Source organism: Polypterus senegalus, chromosome 10, assembly GCF_016835505.1.
Source record: "Polypterus senegalus isolate Bchr_013 chromosome 10, ASM1683550v1, whole genome shotgun sequence".
NCBI lineage: Eukaryota > Metazoa > Chordata > Cladistia > Polypteriformes > Polypteridae > Polypterus > Polypterus senegalus.
In genome coordinates this window covers 84,981,265-84,997,807 of record NC_053163.1, presented here as the reverse complement: position 1 = coordinate 84,997,807, position 16,543 = coordinate 84,981,265, and the positions used below count along the sequence as shown (strand labels likewise).

The following is a 16,543-nucleotide window of genomic DNA, read 5'->3' as shown; positions in this document are numbered from 1 at the left end:
CTCCCCTGTTCTGGCTGCGAAGGCGACGCCTCTTCGCCGCACCGCAGCGCGGCTTCGATTTCGCCTCCTCAGCGCCGCCGCCGCTGCCGACAGCCCGTGGCCGGCGTGCGTCCTGCCACAGACGCTGATCCGTTCGTCCCTCCCTGCGGAGAACAAGGTACATCCAACCGCAGGGCAGGGTACTCACCTCCCGAATCCCGCCGTGCGAGGCCCCTGCCTCGTTTGGCCTTCAGCGGCAACGCCGCCTGGCTGTCCATCTCAACAGCGCTCTCGGAGCCCGCTGCGCTCCAGCGAGGCCCTCCTCCTCCGCACTCCGGGATGGCCTCTCTTCAGTCCGGGCGGCGGTTTCCGGGTAAAACGCCTCGCTGGGTGCGTGCACGGGCCCGCTGCCAGTGTGTGGGGTCCGCTGCTGCGCCGGGCCGTTCACAGACATTCTTGATTTTGATGCAGGTCCCCGCCTTACACCAGGTGGAGCATCCTGCCGGCTGCGCCACTGTGAACGCTGGCCCCGGCACAGACAGACGGACAACATTGTTTCACCACACACCATTTATTTTCACCAATATTATTTACAAAATGGCTCACGTGCACCCCCAGTGCCTTCTCGCACCGAATTCCCAAAGTCCAGGCCCACAGTCTCTTGTGCCTTCCTGGCCGCCTCCAGTCCTTCCTCTTGCTCAGTCCACTTCCACCCGACTTCCACACCATGACTGGAGGGAGGCGGCCCCTTAAATAATGCCCCGGATGAGCCCCAGGTGCTTCCGCCATCTGTTCCTTGGCCACGCCCAGCGTGGCGGAAGTGTCGGCTGCCTTCCTGGCAGCTCTCCGGGCGCCACATAAAGTCTTCCCCGGCACTTCCTGGTGTGGCGGAAGTGTCGGGCTCCCGGGATAATTAGGCACTGGGGCGCCGCCTGGCGGTGGCCACGGGTCCCTGCAGGGCTGGGCTTCCATGCCCTGTACCCGAGGCCCCCTGAACCAGGACGGACGCCCCACTCTGTCTGGAGGAGGCACTCGCCTCCTCACGCCCTCCAGGTGTCCCGCCGGGCTCCAGCCCCAGCCGCGGACCGTGACGGGATAAACCGGCATCGGGCGCCGCCTGGCGGTGACCACGGGCCCCTACAGGGCTGGGCTTCCATGCCCTGTACCCGTGGTCCCCAACAGAACCAGGACGGACGCCCTCGCGGTGTGGAGGAGGCACAAGCCCTCCTCTCGTCCTCCAAGGCGTCCCCGCCGGGCTCCAGCTCCGGCCGGGCGACTGCATGGGATCAACTGGCATCGGGCGCCGCCTGGCGGTAACCACGGGCCCCTACAGGGTAGGGCTTCCATGCCCTCAACCCGTGGCTCCCAACAAAACCAGGACGGACGCCCCCTCGCGGTGTGGAGGAGGCACAAGCCCTCCTCTCGTCCTCCTGGGCCCGGCCGGGGACCACACAGTGCATGCTTCCCAATCTGAATTGACCTGACCTGAATCTGCACATAGCTCTGGCACTGAACATTCCACTACTGTGGTTACATACAGTATCTGGCCTTGCCTGTTCCAATGTTTTTCCTCCAAAGTGGGGTCGGAATGTACTCTTTCCTGTTTTGTTATTGCATGGCAATGTTCTTTCCCTTACTGATTGCTTCCCACACTGATATAACATTGCAGGGTAATTGATTTGAGATGCAGTCCTGGCCTTAATCCATCCCTAAGTGAAATCAAATGCTACATATGAAGTCTGAGAATGTCAAGTTTTAAAGAACCTTAAGCAGTAGAAGCAGCAGCAGTTCAGGCGTGAAAAGCCATGGGGCTCTGAGGCATTGCACTGCCATGTAGTTCATTCACAATGTGCTATATCACTTTCATGGTGGGACAGAATTCCTGGATACCAACAACATGACTTTATTAAGTCATCACAACAAAAACTGTTATCTGTGCAGCCCTGTCCTCACAGACACATTGTTATATAAAAGAGGATGAAGATATACTGGAGTATATTACATTTTTTCATCCATACACTATGTTCTGTTTTGCCATTATAAAGTAATTTTTATTCAGTTGAATTTGTTTTGTCCTTTAAAAGACGCCCCCCTGCACTGGCTGCAGCATTGAAACACAGATAAAATGGCAGCACATGTTCTAACTCACATAGTCATCCATGACTTTGCTACACCCATTTTGTTCAATTCATAGTGGCAGGGAACTGAAGAATATCCCAGCAACACCCAGCAAAGCAAAGCGAGAACCAACCCAGAAAAGGGGTGTCAGTCCACTGCCACGCTTGCTCCATCATGAACCCATATGCACTCATACCTGGTCATCATACAGTCTGCGCATAAAACAGTTTTAACACTGTAATCCACCATTTTAAATGCCTCTGCTCAATGCCTAAACAATCACAATGTTGTGTCACGAGACAAGAGAGCTTGCAGACTACAAAATAGCAGTAAGTGGGCTGAGCATAGGGTCATAGGTATTTATTGAAAAAATTATACAGAAGAGTTCAGTTATAAACTCAATCAATTTATTCATTTAGATTTTCAGTAAAGAGCATTATGTGAGGAGATTGGGCCCTGCGTTTGCTTTCAGGTGGTATTCTGATAGAATTTGCTTGAACAGAACTGTAACATTTCTAGGTAAAACATTCTACCATAGCCATGAACCTGCAGAGCACCATATGATGCAGCATCACTGAGTTTGTCTTCCATTACCAGGTTGTTTGTGGAACCCAATCGAGTTACAAACGAGATCAAGATCTACTTGAATGCATTCTGCAATAATTCCGACTGTGTGCAGATACTGGACTACCATTCTGTCCGCTCCCATGTGGAAACATATTGCAAAGGTGACGTCAAGGTGTGGATTGGAACAGCATTCACAAACTATGGGATTAATGAAGTTATTCCCCAGGTAAAATGCAGAACCGCTCTCTTAACTGAGGTCTTGTATGTTGGGTCTGTGGCAAGACACAAGAGTTATTACTTTTCCAAATGTATGTTAAAAAGAAGGCAAACCAAACTGTTCTGATTGTGTGTATTCCTTCTTTTGTGTAAATCCAAGTGTACAGGGAGAAAGACATATGTTTAATGCTGCTGTAATTAGTCATTTTAGTTTGCATAAGATAAATGCCTTTGCACCGAGTGCTTCCAGGATTTGCTCTGTCTGTTACTGTAATAGAAATGCTAGGTTTGGAAACTTAATTCTTAGGATCTTACAGATGTTTTGTATAAAATTTTATACTTTTATAGAATGTCCAATTATTATTATTTTTTGTACTTGTTGCAGCAGCTCATATTTATGCCTCACATCTCCTCAGACGTGAGTTCTTTTCTTGACACGAGCACTGTTTGTGTGGAATATCCCTGTGTCTGTGTGCTTTTTTTCACCAGATATTTTGCCTTTTTTCCTACATGCATGTAAGTCTAATTGTTTCTAAAAATGTGTGAGTGAAGACATGTATAAGATTGACTATGTCCTGTGAGGTTTGGTGTCCTGTCCAAGGAAGACCCCCCATTTAAAAGTGTTTGGCTCCCTACAACCATGTGCTACACTTTTTCCATCTTCTCAGATAAAGGAGCACTGGAATCATTGGGTAGAGGGGTCCTTTCATCAGATTGACCAGCCCACCACTGACTGAGCTGTAAAATGGCCAATAGGGAGGAGGCAGCTTGTTGGCCGAGGTCTCCAGGATTCTGAGTGTGTCTGGCTTGTCCCTGACTCCTTTTGTATAAACTGGCTGTGGTTCTGCAATTAGCTGATAGACAGATATTGTTGTTTTTCATTTATACTACTTAGCTTCCAACTTGTTTATGATGCATTTCAACTTATCCTTATATACACTCACCTAAAGGATTATTAGGAACACCTGTTCAATTTCTCATTAATGCAATTATCTAATCAACCAATCACATGGCAGTTGCTTCAATGCATTTAGGGGTGTGGTCCTGGTCAAGACAATCTCCTGAACTCCAAACTGAATGTCAGAATGGGAAAGAAAGGTGATTTAAGCAATTTTGACCGTGGCATGGTTGTTGGTGCCAGATGGGCCGGTCTGAGTATTTCACAATCTGCTCAGTTACTGGGATTTTCACCCACAACCATTTCTAGGGTTTACAAAGAATGGTGTGAAAAGGGAAAAACATCCAGTATGCGGCAGTCCTGTGGGCGAAAATACCTTGTTGATGCTAGAGGTCAGAGGAGAATGGGCCGACTGATTCAAGCTGATAGAAGAGCAACTTAGACTGAAATAACCACTCGCTACAACCGAGGTATGCAGCAAAGCATTTGTGAAGCCACAACACGCACAACCTTGAGGCGGATGGGCTACAACAACAGAAGACCCCACCGGGTACCACTCATCTCCACTACAAATAGGAAAAAGAGGCTACAAGTTGCACGAGCTCACCAAAATTGGACAGTTGAAGACTGGAAGAATGTTGCCTGGTCTGATGAGTCTCGATTTCTGTTGAAACATTCAAATGGTAGAGTCAAAATTTGGCGTAAACAGAATGAGAACATGGATCCATCATGCCTTGTTACCACTGTGCAGGCTGGTGGTGGTGGTGTAATGGTGTGGTAGATGTTTTCTTGGCACACCTTAGGCCCCTTAGTGCCAATTGGGCATCATTTAAATGCCACGGGCTACCTGAGCATTGTTGCTGACCATGTCCATCTCTTCATGACCACCATGTACCCATCCTCTGATGGCTACTTCCAGCAGGATAATGCACCATGTCACAAAGCTTGAATCATTTCAAATTGGTTTCTTGAACATGACAATGAGTTCACTGTACTAAAATGGCCCCACAGTCACCAGATCTCAACCCAATAGAGCATCTTTGGGATGTGGTGGAACGGGAGCTTCGTGCCCTGGATGTGCATCCCACAAATCTCCATCAACTGCAAGATGCTATCCTATCAATATGGGCCAACATTTCTAAAGAATGCTTTCAGCACCTTGTTGAATCAATGCCATGTAGAATTAAGGCAGTTCTGAAGGCGAAAGGGGGTCAAACACCGTATTAGTATGGTGTTCCTAATAATCCTTTAGGTGAGTGTATGATAGTTCTATATTTAGTGAGTGCTATAATTTGCATTTTGCCTTGAGAGTTGTTGAGGCGCTCTGTGCCTGAACTTTGTGAGGAGTGCTGTGCAACAACAAACTCGTTTGTTCTGTTGTGTTTCTCAGCTCTGTGGAGAAGATTACTTGTGCTCTGCTTTGTGTGTTGTATTTATCCAATTTTTTGACACCCATAGCATACTCAACCTACCTGGAAGGGGGTCTCTCTCTGAATTGCATTTATTCCATTTTTTTCCCTCCAAGGTTTTTGTTTCTTTTGGAGTTTTTTTCTTGTCTTCTTAGGGAGTCAAGGCTGGGAGGCTGTCAAAAAATGAGGCCTGTTAAAGCCCTTTGAAGATTTTTGTTGTTGTTATAAAACATATTCAAAAAAACTAATTGGAAACTCTAAACTACAAGTTTCAACTGAGAGTATGAGTGTGTATTGTTATGCCCTCATGATTCTATCTCATACTGGTCTCAGTCTTGAGTACAGTGTCTCACTCTGTGGCGGCTTCCTGTATTGTGAAAGTGGGCAAAGCAAGTGAAAACTATGCACGTGAGATTTATTAGTAAATGCAAAATGCAATAATGTGGGTGTCTGAATGGAGTACATGACTCTCCTCAGCCAAGTAATGGCATCCTGCCTTGCATGTGATACTTGTGGCGTATGTTTCTAGCTCTCTACAAACCTACAATGGATGGGTGCAACCTACTTGCTATAAAAAAGAAATACATTTCTGATCTTCTGCTTAAATTAGAGATGTCAAGCACACAGAGAGATGTCTCTGTTAGTGTTCAGTAGATGACTGTTTCAAGGCCATCATGTTTTAGTCCTAACATCAGCCTGCTGTAGTTAAGATAGGCTTCATTCTTTCTACAACTCTGAATTTACTCAAATACACTTGATCGTGGATAGATGCATGGAGGAACTGTAACATATAAAGCTACAGAGTCCACAGGGCTAACAATATACAATCCTGTGTGTAAATGTAAAATTGAACAGTTCCATCTACCATTGGTTCCAGACTTGTATTTGATGTTACCAAGGCACTGATTTACTGCAGTTCTAAACATTGCATAAGTGGGCCCAGTGAATACATAAATGGATTGACATTCAGTGTTATTTGGAGGAAGTCATTAGTTTAGCTCAGTCAAGGTTTTAAAGTTTGGTTTTTTTTTTACTATGAATTTCAGCATTTGCATGTTGGACCCTCAGTAGGTCATCATTATTTTTGGAACATTTATATTTTGTTAGAACTTTCTTTGCAGTAGGCCTGCCCAGTCCTTAAAGTTAAGAAACCATTGCCCACTTTAAAGGAGTTAAATTGCTGCACAGTTGTGGTGCTGTGGCCTCCTGGCAGGGCCGTTCTCAGGACACTGGGGGCCCTGGGCATTATTAGACTGTGGGGGCCCTAATGTGTGTAGTATTAGCTAAAGTTCAGCCAGATTTGACCTGTTTCCACTGGGCACCATTTGGAGGTATGTACAGTGGTGTGAAAAACTATTTGCCCCCTTCCTGATTTCTTATTCTTTTGCATGTTTGTCACACAAAATGTTTCTGATCATCAAACACATTTAACCATTAGTCAAATATAACACAAGTAAACACAAAATGCAGTTTTTAAATGATGGTTTTTATTATTTAGGGAGAACAAAAATCCAAACCTACATGGCCCTGTGTGAAAAAGTAATTGCCCCCTTGTTAAAAAAATAACCTAACTGTGGTGTATCACACCTGAGTTCAATTTCCGTAGCCACCCCCAGGCCTGATTACTGCCACACCTGTTTCAATCAAGAAATCACTTAAATAGGAGCTGCCTGACACAGAGAAGTAGACTAAAAGCACCTCAAAAGCTAGACATCATGCCAAGATCCAAAGAAATTCAGGAACAAATGAGAACAGAAGTAATTGAGATCTATCAGTCTGGTAAAGGTTATAAAGCCATTTCTAAAGCTTTGGGACTCCAGCGAACCACAGTGAGAGCCATTATCCACAAATGGCAAAAACATGGAACAGTGGTGAACCTTCCCAGGAGTGGCCGGCCGACCAAAATTACCCCAAGAGCGCAGAGACGACTCATCCGAGAGGTCACAAATGACCCCAGGACAATGTCTAAAGAACTGCAGGCCTCACTTGCCTCAATTAAGGTCAGTGTTCACGACTCCACCATAAGAAAGAGACTGGGCAAAATCGGCCTGCATGGCAGATTTCCAAGACGCAAACCACTGTTAAGCAAAAGAACATTAGGGCTCGTCTGAATTTTGCTAAGAAACATCTCAATGATTGCCAAGACTTTTGGGAAAATACCTTGTGGACTGATGAGACAAAAGTTGAACTTTTGGAAGGCAAATGTCCGTTACATCTGGCGTAAAAGTAACACAGGATTTCAGAAAAGAACATCATACCAACAGTAAAATATGGTGGTGGTAGTGTGATGGTCTGGGGTTGTTTTGCTGCTTCAGGACCTGGAAGGCTTGCTGTGATAGATGGAACCATGAATTCTACTGCCTACCAAAAAATCCTGAAGGAGAATGTCCGGCCATCTGTTCGTCAACTCAAGCTGAAGCGATCTTGGGTGCTGCAACAGGACAATGACCCAAAACACACCAGCAAATCCACCTCTGAATGGCTGAGGAAAAACAAAATGAAGACTTTGGAGTGGCCTAGTCAAAGTCCTGACCTGAATCCAATTGAGATGCTATGGCATGACCTTAAAAAGGCGGTTCATGCTAGAAAACCCTCAAATAAAGCTGAATTACAACAATTCTGCAAAGATGAGTGGGCCAAAATTCCTCCAGAGCGCTGTAAAAGACTCATTGCAGTTATCGCAAACGCTTGATTGCAGTTATTGCTGCTAAGGGTGGCCCAACTAGTTATTAGCTTCAGGGGGCAATTACTTTTTCACACAGGGCCATGCAGGTTTGGATTTTTTTTCTCCCTAAATAATAAAAACCATCATTTAAAACTGCATTTTGTGTTTACTTGTGTTATATTTGACTAATGGTTAAATGTGTTTGATGATCAGAAACATTTTGTGTGACAAACATGCAAAAGAATAAGAAATCAGGAAGGGGGCAAATAGTTTTTCACACCACTGTAGATAAGCCCAGCGTGTGCAAAATGTGCAGTGCAGTGGTGCATATTTTTACAAATTTTAGAGCATTTTGTTTATTTTTTTGTCACAATTAAAAAGTGTGTTTTTTATACCATTTTCCATTTTTTTCTACCAAATTAAAACTTGGGCTAAAGAACATTCCAGAATTAAGCTCAAGAAACTAAATCAACTTTTCATACTTTAACACTTGCGAAATCTTTAATTAAGGCTGAGTAATCAAGCGATTGGACAACGTCTCGCTCAATGGGCATTAATGCTAAAGCATTCAATCGTTCTTGTAACATGGCTGTCCTGAGGTAATTCTTGATTATTTTTAGCTTAGAAAAGCTGCGTTCCCCAGCAGCGACAGTAACTGGCATGCTGCTCGTTGCTTACTGCTGGTCGGTTTTGAAAGGAATCAGTAGGAGAATGCACCTTTTCGGCCACGACAAATTTCAGCAAAGCTCCTTTTTGTGTCTCAATAAAGGGTACATCGTCTGCCTTTTTCTTTCGTTTAGCAGCACTAGATGGATAACTGCATTTCATATTAATACGGTACGTGCGAAACTGCTAACATGAATAAGACGCAGTTATGAGCAGAGTGCGATAAGGCCAATGCCAAAGCAAAAAAGAGAAGAAAGCATTATACGCGACAGAAAAACACAGGAAGAAGTCCGCGCCCACGCTCACGATGCAACCGTGGTCTGGAACAGAATGGTCTCCTCCAATGAGAGCACTCTATTTAATGACTTTTGTGGGGGCGTGTCATAACAGGGCTCCGCCTGCGCAGGGCCCTGGCCATAGCGATGGCCCCAAGCCCCAGTTACCTGTTGCAGTGTCCCTGCCCCGGGAAAGGGCAGTAAGCTTAGCATTAAACTTTGTAGTACAGATACGTAGCTTGCGTTGATCTTAAAAAAAAAAAAACATCGAATGATGGGGCCCCTTTTGTCTCGGGGCCACGGGCGACTGGCCTTCTCGCCCATGCCTAATAACGGCCCTGCTCCTGGTTAAGAGCCTGGTCTGTAAACTACCAGAATACTAGTTCAGCCTCCATGAAGAGAGGCTCTGGTTGATCCTGATTAAGTGACATCAACTCCCAAGGCCCCTGTCTTTGGAAACATGGAAAGCATATGTTTGTTTGAATGGTATTTATTGTGGACATTTGTTAAACATAATAAAAACTGCACACATTATAGAAGCATGTGTATAGCATAAGCAAAAAGAAAGTGTTTTAAGTGCCTCATGTTGTGAGTGTGTGTGTGTGTTTATCTGGCTCAAAATGATTACTACAATTGTACAGTCTAGCAGTATGTTCAGCAATCTTTGAAGACAGAATGGATTTTTCAGCAATGCTTTAAACAATTCGAATGTTTACTTCTCTGTTCCACAATATAAGTATTTCACTATTTAACATCTGAATAGATTTAATCAAAATGCTTCACAAAAAATATAGCTCTTGTAGACATTCAGTCTTCCATACACAATATTTTACATTCACCTGTTCAATTTAAGACCAAGGCTTCAATCTACAAATCAAAAGCACTGGAAAAGTTGAGCAGTCGTTGCATTTCCTTTGTTCATTTACTTTGAACAAAAGATGCAAAGCAGGCAATTTTTCAAAGTAAAATCAGGCTAAGAATGTGATGGCGGCCAAAAAGGCTGCTGGGAAAATCCTTTTAAGTGTTTCTTTTTTTCCAATTAAATAGGAAAAACTGGTTCTGAGTGAATACTCTCCAGTACTCATCACCAAGTCCGTAAAGGATGAAACTGAACAGAGAATCCTAAAGGAGGCCCATGTAAGAATTTTTATATTATTATTATTAGTATGGGGGGTGGCACTGTGCAGGGTGGGGTCAGTATGACAATGTGCGATTACGAAAGATACCTAATGTTGGAGTGTCTGCTTGATAAGATAGATGTCTTCAGTGCTTTGGATGTTCTGCCTTCTGCTTATAAGCATTTACCATGGAAATATGCCAAAGATTTCTTATTTGGATAAATGTACTTAATTGGTACATCCACATTTTTCGGGCTTATCATTGTTCAGTGTGTGAAAATTTGTATGTTTGTGTTCTATTATGAATCTCGAGCAAGACTTTAATTATAACACTCAACACATCATGAAACTGCATCTTTTACTTTTTTCAAATTGCTAATAAGATTTAAAAATAGCAGAAGTATTTGTATCTGTAAGCTTTCTAACATTAGCTCAGAGGAGTGGAACATCCTTGCGTAAAGGCTCTCAAAAACAAAGCAGTTCTTTCCATTTTTTCATAGTTATAATCTGTTTCTCATCTCCCTGCCCCAAAGGTGAGAGATGCTGTGGCTGTCATTCAGCTTCTGGTCTGGCTAGAGGAGAATGTCCCAAAGGGCACAGTTGATGAAGTAATGGCTGCCGATTATGTGGATGAGATGCGTAGGTGAGGCCCAAACTCATTCATTTTGTCTCACCAAGCCTTCATTGATAAATCATGTCTTTTGTAACATCATCCTCCTTTATCTGTTTGCTAATCTGCAGTCAGCAACCATTTGCAAAGGGGTCAAGCTTTGCGACCATTTCTGCCAGTGGCCCAAATGCTGCATTGGCTCATTACAGGTAATTTTCAGAATTTTTAAATAACTTGTTACATCCCCGTCTTTCTTGTAGTTGTCATCAATCAATGTCAAGACTCTGACTATATATATTTATACACACACAGGGTGAGTCAAAATTATGTTAACGTTTGAATGGCGGAAACAGTTTATTCACAAAACATACTTCATAAGTACAAGACAATTTACAGGAATGTCTCAAGCTGTTTGCCATCATGTTCAACACTTGTACCATATGTGGCACATAAATTGTCCACAAAAATTGTATATAAGTATATACATAGCAGGACCACTAGTGTTAACATAATTTTGACTCACCCCGTATATATATATATATATTATATAAAAAAAATTGGGGTCAAGATGTGATCATCTCGGGGAGACACTTTGAAGTCACACCCCACTTACAAACAATTTCACGGAGACAAATGAGATGAGACAAAAACACAGCTGCTGTACAGGCTTTTAAATAATTGTTGCACAGCGCGACATGCAGATCACACAGCTTGGTAGCAGCAGCTGCAATAAAGCAGCTGATTCGTCCACATGTCCTTAGCGTGCGTTCAGCACCTCCGCACTTCACAACATGAGTGGCAGAAACGCAAAGTGGCTAGCATGATGCGTGCCCCCGGTGGTTGGGGTTCTGTTGTGGGCGAGTGAAGCGAGTAGAGGGCACAGCTTTTGTTCATACAAGTGTCCCCAAACATAAGTCCCGCACATTCACAGTGCTTCCCGCACCGAACACCCTTACTTGGGCTTTCAACTGTCCTTGGGCCACCTTTCTTCCTCCTGTCCCTGGAGCTTCATCCACCTTCAGCTCCCGACTCTTGCTCCCCGACTGTAGGAAGGCGGCCCCTTTTATGTTCACCCGGATGTGCTCCAAGTGCTTGCTGATGCCCTTCCAGCGGCACTTCCTGGTGTGGCGGAAGTGCCACACTAGCACTCTGGGCATCCCTGGAAGGTTCTTTTCTCCACCTGCTCAGGTATGGCAGAAGTGCAGGTTTCCCGGGCTCTGCTATGCTCGGGGGCCCCCTAGCGGGCCACAGGCTCCAGTGGGTTTGAGCATCCTGTCTCCATCCCTGTGGTCCCGTCCTTATCCTGGGTGGTTGCCACCTCGTTTCCTGGGGAACGTATAAACTGCCTCCTAGTCCTTCCAGGCATCCTGGCTGGGTCTGCCCCCCAGCCTCCTGCCACACTATATATATATATATATATATATATGTAGAGGATTCATAAAGGGAGAAAATGAGTCATGTAAAATAGTTTTTTATTTCAAGTTTTCAACAGCCTACCAGCTTTAGACATAGCCTCTAACTTTGTCCCTCACTGCACTTACCACACCCTACCTTATCATTGTGGCGTGTCAGATAGTACAGAATGCGTCCATCCTGTCCAGATCTGGGATGAAGGCAGCACACAAACCAGCAAATGCTTTATGGACTGTCCTTTTCAATGCTAAAAGCAAAAAACCAACAACCAAGGAGATAAGAAACAAAGTTTATGGTATTCCATGCAATGCATGCCCAGCAGTATATGTGGGACAAACATCTAAAATACTCTCAACACGTATACAGGAACATCACAATGCTGTCAGAAGGAAAGAACCATGGTTTCTGATTTACACACATACACATATTTAACTGGGGCACCGTGCAAGTAAAATTCAAGAGCCAATGCTAAGAGTCTCTTGGCTCTCTAATGAAAACACCCCACCTCTGACCTTCACCAGCTGTATATTGCCTTTGATTCTTGTATGTCTAATCATTTGCCTCTGATGATGACACCTGATAGGTTGTTGAAAGCTTAGGAATAAAAAAACTATTTGAAGATACGTGACTCATTTTCTCTGTTTGTGGATCTCTAGCCATATATACTCTATATATATAGATTTTTTTCTTAGGGCAGCACAGTAATGTTGAGTCATGTGCTGGTGCCTCAGAGAGAGTCTCAATTTGCATGCTGGTCATCTGGCCTTCATGTCTGGTAACTATTCCAGGAGTAGATGTAGATGTGGTCCACTCCTACAAGTACTTGGGGTTCCACATTAATGACAGGTTGGACTGGTCTCAGAACATAGAGGTACTTCACAAGAAAGGGCACAGAGGGCTTTTTTAGGAGACTGTGTTTCTTTAATGTGGGAAGTGACATCCTTCACATATTCTACAATTATTGTGATGGCCAGTGCCATTTTCTACAATGTGGTGTGCTGGGCTGGTAACATCACTTTAAGGGAAACCAACCAAATTAACAACCTAATTAAGTGAGCAGGCTCAATTATGGGATGCATTCTGGACCTCCTGGAGGTAGCAGTGAATGAGAGAATGAAAACAAAACTGAGTTCCATTATGAATGATGCTGCATACTTTTTAATTTGAAGCCTCTTCCCAAGTGATTTACAGTTTGCAACCAGTGGAGCAGTAGAAAATCTTCCTAAGTAACTAAAACTACACAAGTCTCATAGCAAGCTTTACATTTCCATCCATCTCAAAATCACACTTTCTGTGGGAGATACTCACCTCTCATGATTTTGTAAAATGTCACATTAATGATACAATGATTTAGAAGGAGAAAAGGGAGCAGGCTCATCCATTTTAATTGTCAATGCCTGGTTTACCTTACTTAGCATAAACCATCAAAAGTGAAGGAAAGAATAGGACATTAAGTATAATAAGGCTCACCCATTATTCTTGGCATGTTCTTATGTCACTAGTTGTGGTGTACCCTTGAGAGCATCAAATGGAAAAGGACAAAAACTCCACATCCCACATCTCTAATCCTAAAACTGCAAGTTGTTCACAAGCTGCAAAGATTCTCTAGGATTAAGTACTGTATATCTATGATTTATGTTCCAGTGACACATCACAATCCTCAGGCATGACAGAATGCCATCCTTTTTGAATAGTTCTATAGATTTTCTGCTTTCTGATAATTTAATTTACTGTACTGTGTTTGGAGTTAAGCTTCATTTAAAAGCTTTCCTGTATATTTATTTTCCAGCCCCAACGAGAACAGCAGTCGGAGGCTGAGTGTTGACGAGATGTATCTCATTGATTCTGGAGGACAATATCTGTGGGTACTGAAAAAATAAGCAATAACTGAGAGTTTTACTACATAGAAAATATCACGTAATCTTAGTGACTATGATGTATACTGTATAATGAAGTTCTTGTTATTATAATACACTCACTGGCCACTTTATAAGGTACATCTTGTTAGTACGGAGTTGGAATCCCTTTTGCCTTCAGAACCACCATAATTCTTTGTGGTATAGATTCAACAAGCTGCTGAAAACATTCCTCAGGGATTTTGGTCCATATTGACATGATACCAACACAGTTTATACAGAATTGTCAGCTACACATCCATGATGCAAATCTCCAGTTCCACCACAATCCAAAAGGTGCTCTATTGGATTGAGATCTGTTGACTGTGGAGGCCATTTGAATACAATGAACTCATTGTCATTTTCAAGAAACCAGTTTATGATGATCTGAACTTTGTTACATGGTGCATTATCCTGCTGGAAGTAGCCATCAGAAGATGGGTACACTGCGGTCATAAAGGGATGGACAAGGTCAGCAAAAATATTCAGGTTGGCTGTGGCATTTAAACGATGCTCAACTGATACTAAGGGACCCAAAGTGTGCCAAGAAAATATCCCCTACACCAGTACACCACCGGCCTGAACCATTGATACAAGGCAGGATGGATCCATGCTTTCATGTTGTTCACACCAAATTCTGACCCTACCATCTGAATGTCACAGCAGAAATCAGACCAGGCAATGTTTTTCTAATCAGCTATTGTCCAATTTTTGTGAGCCCATGCTCATGATATAGCCTCAGTTGACTGTTCTTAACTGATGGCACCCAGTGTGGTCTCCTGCTGCTGTAGTCCACCTGCTTCAAGGTGTGACGTGCTGTACATTCAGAGATGCACTTCTGCATACCTCAGTTGTATAGAGTTTGTCAGTCAATCAGTTTCCAACCTGCTATATCCTAACAGAGGGTCACGGGGGTCTGCTGGAGCCAATCCCAGCCAGCACAGGGTGCAAAGCAGGAACAAAGCCCGGGCAGGGTACCAGCCCACCGCAGGGCAAACACCAAGCACACACTAGGGACAACTTAGGATTGCCAATGCATCTAACCTGCATGTTTTTGGACTGTGGGAGGAAACCCACGCAGACACGGGGAGAACATGCAAACTCCACGCAGGTAGGACCTGGGAAGTGAACCCAGGTCTCCTTACTGCTAGGCAGCAGTGCTACCACTGTGCCACTGTTCCACCCCATTATTTGAATTACTTTTGCCGTTCTATCAGTCTGGACAGTCTCCTCTGACCTCTGGCATCAGCAAGGCATTTTCACTTGAGAACTGCCGCTCACTGGATATTTTCCCTTTTTCAGACCTTTCTCTGTAAACCCTAAAGATGGCTGTGCGTGAAATTCCCAGTAGATCAGCAGTTTCTGAAATTCTCAGATCAGCCCACCAACAACCACGCCACGTTCAAAGTCCCTTCAATCACCTTTCTTCACCATTCTGATGCTTGGTTTGAACTTCAGCAGGTCATCTTGACTACGTCTACAAACTTAAATTTATTGAGGTACAGCCTTGTAATTGGCTGATCAGATATTTGTGTTAAGAAGCAGTTAAACAGGTAAATCTAATAAAGTGTCCGGTGAGTGTATATACAGTAGGAGTTTTATGGAAATCTGGCTACTGCCATCAATTGTCATGTTTGTTTGTTTTTTAAGACCAGACCCCTTTGAGCTAACAAAAGTATAAAGAATACCATTTATGAGTAGAAAGCATAATGCAGGAAATAAGTAATGGAAGAGATTAGTATTAATACTCTTTTTTATAGGAATAAATCTATAAAGGCTCCCAAGGACTGAGTCAAATGTGAGGCTGGGGGAACTACAGAGGAAGAAAGGCCTAGAAACTCTGTCATGTTGCTGTGAGAGTCTATAACACAATTGTACAGAAAGCCCACATCTCCCACTGCCATTAAATGCACTGTAAATAGAGATATTAAATAATTGTATATTTAGAGTGTGTAGTGGGTACCTTAGTAAGCAACTAACACATACAATTTGTTGTAGTTGGCAAGATTTTTGGAGGTATAATTATATACTGAGAATATATGTAGTTTTAATAGTTGTAGCTATTTGTTGTCATATTTAAAGAAATGAGAACTGAAATGCAGCAGTGGCGCTGAGGCCTCACTTGAGCAGCTGTTACCACTGAAGGTCACAAAGTGTGTGTATAGACAGCTGGTGGCACGGAAAGAATTGCTTATCTGCCCTGCAGAGGAAGCCAGGTATCATTCATGACTGATTCATCTGCCTCACGGCTGCTGCTGAGTACGCCTTTACTGTCCACTACATCAGGCTGCAAGAACAGTAGTAACTTGTGACTTTCCAGCAAGCTATCAAATCCAAACAAGGCTTGCTGCCACCCATTTCCTTTGTATTGTCTGCATTTTATTTTCTGAAAAGCATTTCTCTTTGTTTGTTTGTTTTACGTATCCAGGGATGGCACCACTGACATTACAAGAACTCTACACTGGGGAACTCCTTCAGAATTCCAAAAGGTCAGTCAGACTCAGTTATTTGGACATTTGTGTGAAAATTAGGTGCTGAATATATTTAGTAAGAATTAATAGTGTAAATAGAAAGAAAAGTCAGTCAAGAATAACTGGCACGGCACAGAATGAAAATTTAAGACCAGGAACTGAGACAAGATCAAAAAACCGTAATCTAACAAAATAACACAAAATCAGCCTCAAATACAGAATGTTAAACAAGAACAAAGCTGT

General features: G+C 43.5%; 1 protein-coding gene across 1 annotated transcript in view; it reads left to right on the top strand.

Annotated features, from left to right (window-relative positions):
• The window catches only part of xpnpep2 (X-prolyl aminopeptidase (aminopeptidase P) 2, membrane-bound), a 142,431-nt gene that overhangs the window by 113,142 nt on the left and 12,746 nt on the right, over window positions 1–16,543 (top strand). The window contains exons 10-15 of the mRNA XM_039766060.1: window positions 2,695–2,890; window positions 9,841–9,930; window positions 10,445–10,554; window positions 10,653–10,730; window positions 13,724–13,795; window positions 16,258–16,318. Of these exons, the coding sequence (XP_039621994.1) occupies window positions 2,695–2,890; window positions 9,841–9,930; window positions 10,445–10,554; window positions 10,653–10,730; window positions 13,724–13,795; window positions 16,258–16,318 (607 nt within the window). The remainder of the gene's footprint in view (window positions 1–2,694; window positions 2,891–9,840; window positions 9,931–10,444; window positions 10,555–10,652; window positions 10,731–13,723; window positions 13,796–16,257; window positions 16,319–16,543) is intronic.